This window comes from Pinus tabuliformis, chromosome X (assembly GCF_031772625.1).
Source record: "Pinus tabuliformis cultivar Carrire ecotype Pingquan chromosome X, CPIR1, whole genome shotgun sequence".
Taxonomy (NCBI): Eukaryota; Viridiplantae; Streptophyta; class Pinopsida; order Pinales; family Pinaceae; genus Pinus; species Pinus tabuliformis.
In genome coordinates, this window is record NC_142308.1 from 707,087,320 (window position 1) to 707,098,953 (window position 11,634).

The following is an 11,634-nucleotide window of genomic DNA, read 5'->3' on the forward strand; positions in this document are numbered from 1 at the left end:
AATCCTATCCCAAGTTGTTTTTGAGGGCTGATGTTAGGATATTTCGACACATAGGAAATAGTCAAGTATAGCTTGGTCTAGTGTAGAGTTAGGTAAATTGTGTTTCTTTACTATGTACTTTTGTAATTTACAATCCGACAGTCATGATATGTTCCAGACATGAAGTGATCCAACTGTTCATTCTCTCCTCGATATTACTGACACTTGATCCATGACTTAACACCTAATTGGTCCATGATCTCTATTTAAAGAGCATGGAGGGTCATTTGTAAAGTGACAATTCATGAGAGAAGCTTATGTAAATTTTCTTTCTTTTACATTAATAATTTGCCTGAAGTGGCTGCGTTGGCTCAGGCTGTGGATTGTTTCCCTCTTTGAGGGTTTTAATCACATCAAGAATACTGGTGTATTGATCTGTGATCTGTTTGTGAGCGGTGTCCTTTGGTGTTCTATCTGAGGAACTTACCCTGTAAATTCCTACAACCCTTACCCTTTTCTTGAATAGACTCCAAAGAGGGAGGAACAAAGCGAAAGTGGTTGGATGCATCAATACAAGGGATAGATGAAGAGACCTCATAATCAAATTTGGGGTTGGTAGCCATCATTTGTTTTAGACTCCTCTTCCTGTTGATTTGGGGTATCATCGGATGTGCTCTAGCCTTGAAAATTGATGGAGAGGCTAAAGCACATGAGATCTCCAAGACTCAGAAATGGTTTAAGCACATTTTAACCAGTTTGGGAGATATTAAAATAATTAATATTTTAATGGAGTTCCTAAGTCTAAACTTAGGAAAAATAAAATATTAATGGGTATTAATATAACATTGGGATAGAAGGTTCCAAAATTCATGGATCAAACCAAATCTAATCTTAGTCGTTGATTAGAGATTTAATCTCGGTCGTTGAATGACCAACAGGAAAAGTATAAGAAGAGGCTTGAGGGTTAGTTGGAGAACACACTAAGGGAGACCAGTTAGTTCGATTTCTGGAGTGGGGTTCACTGAGAAATTCAAACTAGTGGTCTGGAGAGCAGCAGGAGGCAGCAAGTACAGAACAGAGATTCGGGAACAATGCAGAGGTTGGAGAGGCAGATGCAGAGGCAGCGGACTACGCAATCACTAGAGGGCCTGCGTGGGTGACACAAAGAGGCCCAGTGCTAACGCAGAGAGGCAGGGGCTGACACAAATGGTCTGGGAGCTATGCAGAGGTCATCCAGGCTGATGCTAAGACTAGGAGAAGTGTTGAAGAATTTTCTATCTGTTGGGTAAGCTAGTTTGGCACTCGGTTGTACTAAAGAATTGCTGAATAAGAAAATCCTCCCTTGCTGCACCAATTTTCCCACATTGGGTTTTTTCGGGGACTGGTTGTCCAAAATATTTGTGTCAATGTGTTAATTCTTGTGCATGTGTTTATTTCTGTATTATGATGTGATATCTACAACATAATTTATTTAAATGTTTATTGAAAGATTTTCATAAATAACTTATTGGGAAGTAAGTAGGTATAAATCAGTTGTTGCAGTGATACAATTTTCACATGGTATCAGAGCAAGTAATCAAAAACAGGAAGGGAAAATCAATTATGGGTCGAGACCATGATATAGAGGCATCTATGTCAGGGGACTCGCACAGATTTTCAGAAAATTGTACAAGAGAAAGTGATTTCGATTTCTCTATGTTGGCTTCCAGGTTGGAAGAAGAAGTGGCTTGTGTGACTAACTCTGCATCATTAGAGGTATGGTATATAGACAATGGGGCCTCTTGGCATATGACGGGAATCTAGGAATGTTTCTTGGATTATCGGGAGGAGAAGATGAACTTTCAGATCACCGTGGGGAACAAAGCAAAATGTACTCCAGTAGGGAGGGGTACCATAGTTTTTCAAATAGAAATGGGAGAGCGGTTCCGTGCTAACCAATGTGTTGCATGTACTAGGATTGGGGATGAACTTACTTTTTGTGTTGAAACTTCAAGGCAAAGGCTATGATGTTTTTTTTCATCAAGGAGAAAGTATATGTCAAACACTCAAGCTGGAAAAAGAAAGTGCAGATTGGGATCAAAAGTAACAGGTTGTACAGACTACAACTAGAATCACCAATGGCACTAATAGGCAGTGATGGAGACAAGGATTTGAACAAACTATGGCACAAAAAAATGGGACATTTGCACCATGGGGCTCTGAGAATGCTCAGGAGCACTGTAACAGGAGTTCCAGATCTTAGTACGGAATGAAATGATGTATGCAGAGATGTGCTCTAGGAAAGTATGCCAAAACAACATTTCCTAGAAGTAAAAACAGGGCCAGGAGTGTACTAGGATTGATACACTTAGAAATTTGTGGACCCATGTCCACTAAAGCTCTTAGTGGTGCCGAGTACTTCCTTACCTTCATTGATGACCTCACAAGGAAAACTTGGATTTATTTTCTGAAAACCAAGGACGAGGTTTTCTATCGATTCAAAGAGTTCAAGGCTTTGGTGGAGAATCTGACTGGGAAGAAAATAAAATTTTGCGCTCAGATAATGGTGGAGAGTATGTCGATAAGGACTTCACTGATTTTTGTGCCAAGGAGGGCATCAAAAGAGAGTGGACAACTTCATACAATCTAGAGCAGAATAGAGTAGCAGAAAGAAAGAACAAGACTATTGTAGAAGCAGCTAGGGCCTTGACGTATGATTAGGGTATGCCAAAATTCCTGTGGGCAGAAGCATGCAACACAACAGTCTATGTTCAGAATAGAACTCCTCATCAGGCATTGGGCAAGATTACTCCAGAGAAATTCTTCACAGGGAAGACGCCTGAAGTCAGTCATTTCAGGACATTTGGGAGCTTAGCATATTGCCGCATACTCGAAGAAAAGAGTAAGAAGCTAGATCAAACTGCAAAGAAAGGATATCTAGTGGGATATAGCGAGAACACTAAGGCATACAAAATCTATCTTCCAAGGAACAAGAAGATAGTAGTTTGACGAGATGTGAAGTTCATGGAGGACAGGGCCTCCGAAAGTCTTCACAAGGAAGATGCCTGAAGTCAATCATTTCAGGATATTTGGGAGCTTAGCATATTGCCACATACTCGAAGAAAAGAGGAAGAAGCTGGATCAAACTGCAGAGAAAGGATATCTAGTGGGATATAGCGAGAACGCTAAGGCATACAGAATCTATCTTCCAGGGAGCAGGAAGGTAGTAGTTCGACGAGATGTGAAGTTCATGGAGGACAGGGCCTTCAGAAAATATCGAGAAATGCCTTCCAAGGAGCAGTCAAAAGAGGAACTGTTGGTCAAACCTCTTTAACCAACGAAAGAAAAGAATTCTTCCTCGGGTCAAGAAGAATCACAGGATGAGGAGCTAATAGAAGCACCTACTGGCAGAGGAAGAACGAGCAGGGAACCTCGTCAGATTCTCCGAGAAGCAGAGGACTTCATCGGTGCACCAAGGAATAATAAGAAGGAGCGAAAACAACCAGATAGATATCAGGCATTAGTAGCTCAGGATGGGGAGGCTGCCAACTTTCAGGAGGCAGCCCAACATCAGGTTTGGCTGGATGCGATGGTAGAGGAGTACAACTCCATAATGGTAAACGATGTCTAGGAGGTAGTGCCAAGGCCTTAAGACAGATCAATGGTAGGTTCGAGATGGATCTACAAGATCAAATACACTGCAGACGACAATGTTGAGAAATACAAAGCCAGGTTTGTGGCTAAGGGGTATACTTAGAAGGAAGGAATTGACGACAAAGAGACCTTTTCCCCGGTAGCCAGGTATACATCTATTAGAACCGTGATATCTCTTGCAGCACAGATGGGTGGGAGATCCATAAGATGGATGTCAAAACGACATTTCTGAACAGAGTGATAGAAGAAGAGGTATACATTGAACAACTAGAGGGCTTTGAGACACATCAGAAGAAGTCTCATGTATGTAGATTGAAGAAAGCCTTGTATGGGCTGAAACAGGCGCTTAGAGCAAGGTATGGTCGAATCGATGGCTACTTGCAGAAAATGGGATTTGTCAAGAGTGACGCAAATCCAAATCTCTACCATCTGGTTGTAGAGAATGAGCCTCTAATCTGAGTATTGTATGTGGATGATCTCTTCTTGATAGGATCATCCAGGCTCATCGAGGACTGCAAGAAGAATCTAGCCACAAAATTTGACATGAAGGATTTGGGACGAATGCATTATTTCCTGGGTTTGGAAGTTTGGCAGCAAAAGCGGGACATCTTCCTTGGGCAAGGGAGATATGCTACAAAAGTCTTGAAGAGATTCAGGATGAAGGATTGTAGGCCCATGGCTACTCCAATGATCACCAATTGGAAGAAGATTGATGCATCAGAAGACAAGGACGTTGATCCCACCTTATACAAGCAACTCATAGGGTCCCTGATGTATCTAGTCAATACCAGACTAGACATTTGCTATGCTATCAACACCCTCAGTCTGTTCATGGTGGAGTCGAAGAGGGCGCACTGGGCAGCAACCAAACATGTTCTCAGATATTTATAGGGAACAGTCAATTATGGACTCTTGTACACCAGGAGTAAGGATATCAGATTGAGTGGATTTACTGATGCAGATTGGGCAGGAAGTTCAATGGATTGGAAAAGTACCTCTGGGTAATGTTCCAGCATTGTATCAGGAATGACCTCTTGGTGCAGTAGGAAACAAAAATCCGAGGCTCTGAGCTCAGCAGAGGAAGAATATATGCCGCAAGCACAACTTCGTGCGAGGCCATATGGATTAGAAAACTGCTTGTGAACTTATTCAGAAGAAAGATGGAGGCGACCAGGATCATGTTTGATAATCAGAGTTGCATCAACCTCTCTGAGAATCCAATGTTTCACTGTCGGTCAAAGTATATTGATATCCGGTGTCACTTTGTCAGAGACTGTGTCCAACAAGGAGCTGTATAGTTGAGCTACATTCCTATAGGAGAATAGGTGGCAGATATCCTTACCAAGGCCCTTGGAAGAACCAAGTTTGATTATTTGAGGGAGAAGATGGGGATGATAAAGAATCCATTTCAATAGCAGAAATGGGTATTATGTTGCAGTGCAGTAGCAGTCAGCAATAGCATGATGCAACAAGATGAGAAGGAGTTTGTAGTGCAGATGCAGTGGTGGGAAGAAGGACCAACAACAACATGGATGTAGAGGGAGTTGCGGTGTAGATGCAGTGTTGGGAAGATGGACCAGCAACAACGTGGATGCAGAGGGAGTTGCAGTATAGATGTAGCAGTGGTAGCGATAGAGCCATGGGCATCAGTACAAGATGCAGCAGTGCAGAGGATGATGGGCAGGTAGGCTTAGCATCAACATAGGTACCGATGCCGTATGATCAAAGTAATGCTCAGTATGGAGTATTACTAGAGCACAGTCCTCGCTAAGAGGGAGTGTTGATTTGGGGTAGCATCAGATATGCACTAGCGTTGAAAATTGATAGAGAGGTAAAAGCACATGAGATCTCCAAGACCCAGAATGGTTTGGGCAGATTCTAACCGGCTTGGGAGATATTAAAATAATTAATATTTTAATGGAGTTCCTAAGTCTAAACTTAGGAAAAATAAAATATTAATGGGTATTAATATAAAACTGGGATAGAAGGTTCCAAAAGTCATGGATCAAGCCAAATCTAATCTTAGCCGTTGATTAGAGATTTAATCTCAGCCATTGAAGGACCAACAAGAAAAGTATAAGAAGAGGCTTGAGGGTCAGTTGGAGAACACACTGAGGGAGACTAGTTAGTTCGATTTCTCGAGCGGGGTTAGCTGAGAAATTTGAACAAGTGGTCTGGAGAGCAACAAGAGGCAACAAGTACAGAACAGAGAGTCGAGAACAACACCAGGGGAACAACGCAGAGGTTGGTGAGGCAGATGCAGAGGCAACAGACTGCGCAATCATTGGAGGGCCTATGTGGGTGACGCAAAGAGGCCCAGTGCTGACACAAGGAGGCAGGGGCTGACGTAGAGGGTCTAGGAGCTACGCATAGGTCAACCAGGCTGACGCTGGGAGTGGGAGAAGTGCTGAAGAATTTTCTCTCTTTTGGGTAAGCCAGTTTGGCACCCGGTTGTACTGAAGAATTGTTGAATAATAAAATCCTCCCTTGCTGCACTGGTTTTCCCACATTGGGTTTTTCCGGGGACTGATTGTCCAAAATATTTGTGTCGATGTGTTAATTCTTGTGCATGTGTTTGTTTATGTATTATGATGTGATATCTGCAGCTGAGTTTATTTCAATGTTTACTGAAAGATTTTCATAAATAACTTATTGGGAAATAAGTAGGTAAAATAAATCAGTTGTTGCAGTGATAGAATTTTCACACTTCCTCCCTATTTCAGCCTCTATTGCTTTTTGCCTAGCATTGTCTTCCTCAAACTTCTCAAAAATTTCTCGCAACTCCTTTCTAATTTCCCCAATTTGCTCTAGTGATGCTGCACATGGAACAATTTGGCCTCTAATACCAGCCAAGTGTTGTTTCAGCCTATGAATGCCCCCTTTGTCTCCCTTAATTTTTTATGACAAAATTTGCAATACATTTCGTTGTCAATCATCTCAACATATGCCCAAGCAATGTCTTTCACTCTAGAAGCCATTTTCTGATAATTGGAATTGGAAATGAAAGGGCAAAGGTCTGAAAATGAAAAGAAAAGAAAACAACTCTTAATTTTTTCTAGAAAATTTACTCATTTCAATTTCGAGATCTGAGAAAAGAAAAAAAAAACAAGGGCAGATTTGAGAAGTGAAAAAATATACCTGTAGCCTCCTCAATGCTGCTCCAAAAACCAACTCCAATTGCTCAAAAACTCCTCACAAATGTAATGAGATAGTTGTGAATAAATATGAAGGCGTTTGGTCACTTTTATAGGTGTGGGAGAGGAGTAGAGGGGCTAGGAATTAGTTAAACAAAACAAAAAAATTGATTTCAAGTCCACCCAATGTTGAAGAATGTAACTAGGTTCGGTCTTCATAATTGTACTTGAAGTTAAAATGTAATACATTTGTCAAAAGAAAAGAAAAAATAATTTTATTATTATTTTAATTGACTTGTTAAAGCATAGATTTCATGCTTGCGTCAATTGTCATAGGTCAAGCCTCCATTGTAGACTTTAGGATTATTTATCTGGGTCAAAGTCAATTTGTTTATTAGACTCCTGCATCACGTCTCCTTATGTCGGCTTCAAATAGATCATCATCATGACGACTTTGTTCAAGCGAAATCATGGCGGCCTAATATTAAATAAAGACAAAACTGTTGATGAAGTCATGTCGGCCCATTTCAAGAAGGAACAAGTATATAAACAAGCCTAGAAACTCACATTCTGCACAGAGCAAAAGCTCAAATTTCAGAGATGTTTTCGGTGATCAAAGTGGACGGTTTCGGTGCTATTACAGTGTCGTTGCTATTTCAGTGCTATCATATTTCGATGCAAACATAAAGATGAAGTCTCACCACAGTGCCACAGTCTTGGTGAAATTTCAGTAAAGGATTTCGGTGCCATGTTATCACAGGTCTCAGTGTAATTACAGTGGTGAAGATCTCGGTATTTTTACAGTGATGAAATCATGAGGAGGTCTCGGTGCATTATAGTGATGGGGTCTCGGTGCATCTACAGTGGTGAGATCTCAATATAATTACAGTGATGAGATCTCGGTGCTATCTCAGTGAATTAGGTTCAGACCTCAGTACAAGGTCTTGATGCTATGACAGTGATAAGGCTTCAGTGTTGCCACAAAGACAAGAATTTGGTACCCTCTCAGTGACAAGGACTCGGTGCTCACACAATGACATGGATGACAAATTGAAGAAGATCAAACAAGGATGACTTGATGGAGGGAGTCTGTAGTCTAGGTTGTAAGGGTCTTGGTCGTCTCATCTTGAATCTACTGAAGGAAGAATTTTGACTGGGTTTTCCCCTAGAGTGGGGTTTTGCCCTGGCAGTGTGCCTACATCTTGTGTTCTCCTTTTATTTGTTTGGCATTAGTCTTGATGATAAGAAAATATAATTCGAAAAGAACAAATAATAATAATAATAATAATAAACATCACAAGTTAATGTCAAGATAAGAGAAATTGTTTAACTGCCTCACTTTGGATTCCTCAAACACCCAGCCCGCCTTTTTTTCCCGTTGCCAAGCTGTCTGCCGGATCTGTTAATTGGTCGAGTCGGTTTGGGTAGGGGTATGACCCGGTCAACTAGGCCGAGTCAGAGTTAGATCGTCCTGGTTTAAAAGCATTGAGTGGGGTCTCTTGAAGGGTAAAGCGGGCTCCTAAGTCACCTAATGGAAAAGTATAAATATGGAGCCAAAGGAGAGGCTAATCGCAAGTGGAGAAGGACATTTTTATCTTGTGTAGAAAGGAGGCTAATGTGACCTAACCTCAGCACGGAAGAGGAGGCCTAGTGGGCAGCTAGGAACAGCTAGTGGGAGGCTGAGCCAAGAGAAGGGAGGTTTAAGGTCTGTTAGAAGTGCTGGGAAGGATCTGCAGCCAAGGAGGAAGGAGCTGCAGACCTTGTGTAGGACCTTTCTTGGAGGGCCAAGGTGGAAGAGTGCTGGCCGAAGCTAACCTAGAGAGGCCAAGGACCAGCAGAAGAGCCGCAGGGCTGTATAGGAAGGCCGAGGGCCTCAGGGACCTGCTGAAGTTGTCCGCTGGTAAAGGAAGGAGGGGCTGCAGGCTTAAAACACAGGTACGAGCCATAGTTGAGGGCTGGACTGTGGCTGGAAAGTAGGCTGAGGCCTACACAGGCTTAGAAAGTGATGAACATAACCCAAGGGAAGCAGACCGAGGCTGTTGACAGCAAGGAAAGTGGCTGCTAAGGAGGATTGAACAGTGGCTGGTATAGTTCAGTAAGCTAAAGGAGGAGTCTACTGAAGAACAGTAGTAGAACAGAGGTCTAACGAGCAGACCTTGAGGACTGAAAGGGCTGGTTGCCGAGGACAGCAACAATAAGTGAGTACAATTATTTATTCTTTGTTTTTATGGGCAGATGAGAACCTGATGGACTAGGCCTCAACCCTAATGGTATCAGTCAAAGGAAAGACTTGTATTTTATTGTATATTAGTATTTGTATATGGATTGTAAAGGGCCATGATCCCTGGTACAGGAGCCCTATGTTTTTCTTATTGGATTGATAAGAACATGTTTTGGGTCACAATTCTTGTGTACTGTTATTAATTCCATTGCTGTTAGATTCTGCTGTGCAAAGTTGTTTAAAGATTTGTATCTCTAGTGTATTTGTGTTCCTAGCTAGGGCATAGACCTGACCTAGGGTGCATGGAAATTCCAACACAACTTCACACTTCACTTTGATGATGCTCTTGTAGCTCCTGGGAAATTCACATGGTGCTTATTGGATGCTTTTCAAATGCTCTTGTGGTACTTCCTGCGTGCTCTAAAACACCCTTGTGTTGCTCTACTTTTGCTCTAGTCATAAATATTCCATAGTCCACTATAGAGGATAAATAGCCAAAACATGGACGAGCCAATGCTATGGAGACTTTATTTCCGAGAAAGAAAACCGTATTTGCAAACATACATATAGACTGTAATCAATTGTGAAAAAGGACAATGTGATGTGGTGTGCCATATCATTTAAGATAATGTGATGTGTTGATCTGAAAAACTGCATAGCTACGCGTTACAAACTTACAAGTGATCACGGCTCTTATTGTGAGAGGAAACTCTGGAAGGGGCTCACCTTGAGCATGGCCCATCAGTTTCCACCTAGTTTCTGACACATTTTGGTTACTTTCAGTTGAAATCTGCAGATTCTGAGCTCTCAAATATGTATTGATGAAATTACATGCTTGTAACCACTAATGACATTTGAAAGAGGAAAAGAGAAATTCCTTGCCTACTATCTCAATATTGTGTTTAGTTTAGTGATCGACAAAGAGTTTTTAAGTAGACTGAATATGTTCCCCAGGAACAATCAACATTACTCGAATGCTCCTGTCTGACACAAAAGAAAGCATGCAAATTTATTATTGTCTTTCTATGCAGTGTCCAGACCAGTAGGAATGAGATCATCTGGTAGGTAATTAAATGGTGTTGAAGGCCCTAGGGAATGGTTTCTGCTAGGATTGGAGAAGAGCTTTCAGAATTGTTGTTCCAGAAAAATAATAAATGAGAGGACCATCACTCTAAGTTAAAGGTATTGACTATTCATTGATGTTCTACCTAACAGTCACAGCGTTTGGTGAGATGGGTTCTTTCATAGGCTGTGAACACTTCTACAGAGACGTATTGTAGCAACTACAATTTACTTCAGTCTGCTTCCTATAATCTGGTTTAAAACATTGTAAGTTATCTGCACAGAAGTGTGTACTAAAAATGGTTGATGTTCTAATGATTAGTCCACTGCAGATGGCATTTCTAACTTAATAATATTGTAGTATTTATTGATAAGTAGCAAAACTATGTATTTTTCCTATTTTCTGCAACTAGTTTGGTGTTCTTGAGTGTTGTTTTTAATGTATATGCATAAAAATGTATACTGTATGTAAAACATTCCTGGGACTATTCATACTTCCATTTTTTTAGATAATGGTGCTCATACAAGAGTCTATGTTCCCACTCCCACACCATGCTTTGTTCCACACGTTGGAAACACTGAGTGGCATTGGTGTTGGTGTTGAACCCTTCAGGGCATTGATTTGAGAGTCTGAGGATACCCATGCAGAGGATGCTATGTAATAATTTGACTGTTGACATGAGTATGATGATTTTTGGACTCTAGAGACTCTTTAGACCCTGAAAGTGATGCATTTTCTCCCAAAACTTCAATTATATGCATCTCGAAATGCATATCTTGATGTAATTTTGCTAATTGCACCCTTAAATGCAATATAATATAAATGAGAAAACTTTGCATGGTGTTTAATGGTTCGGATTGAAATTTATATACAAGAATTCTTTTTAGTTGAAATTTGTGTAGTTTTTATTTGACCAGCTTTTATATCCATTTTTTCAGTTGAATCAGGTCTGTTTTGTAATTTATGGGCAAACCCATTCTGATCTGCTTCTGGTTTTCATAAGTTTGTGAAGAAGCAGGTTTTCATGCTCTGTTTGACTCTGGTAAAGTCTACGATAGAATAAAATGGCTGTTCATTGAGAGAATTAGACAGATATTTATGGATTCAAAGTAAACAATGACAGTTTATGTTCAGGAATTTTTCTGTTTTCATATTCTTCTCTATGGTCACTGATATTTCCAAATGTATCTGATTTTCTTGTCTCTTTATTGTGAGCTGATCTGTCTATATGTGTGCAGTAAAACGGATATAAGATTTTAAAGTAATGTTTTTCTCTGAGATTAGTCATCAAGATTAACTATATTGGTTGTTCAAAATAAATGAAATTGTTCTTTTGTGGAAGAATCCATTCTTTGTATCAGTTGATTGCAGTTCTTTATTTTGGGCCAATTGACTCTAAAATCTCACATACCAAGCTTTCTTAATATGATGCACACAATTTCAATAACGAGTTGCAGCATACCTGAATCTTGCCTGACACAAATCTTGTATTGAATGTCATATTTTGTTTCTGTGTTGATGAAAATTCAATAATCTCTTGTACAGTAGTTATTTGTTCAGGGTTGATGCAGCATCTGTTTGTATATATATATATATAATATATA

The 11,634-nt window shown here is 40.5% G+C and overlaps 1 protein-coding gene across 9 annotated transcripts in view; it reads left to right on the forward strand.

Moving 5' to 3' along the window:
• LOC149141933 (uncharacterized) overlaps positions 1 to 11,634 on the forward strand; it is a 446,950-nt gene that overhangs the window by 379,743 nt on the left and 55,573 nt on the right. Inside the window, exon 14 of one of the 9 annotated variants that reach the window (XM_089446276.1) lies at positions 9,999 to 10,028. The exons of the other annotated variants lie outside the window; for them this stretch is intronic. Within the exon in view, the coding sequence (XP_089302402.1) occupies positions 9,999 to 10,013 (15 nt within the window). The 3' untranslated portion in view covers positions 10,014 to 10,028. Of the gene's footprint in view, positions 1 to 9,998; positions 10,029 to 11,634 lie in introns of those variants that run through there. 9 annotated transcript variants of the gene reach the window in all.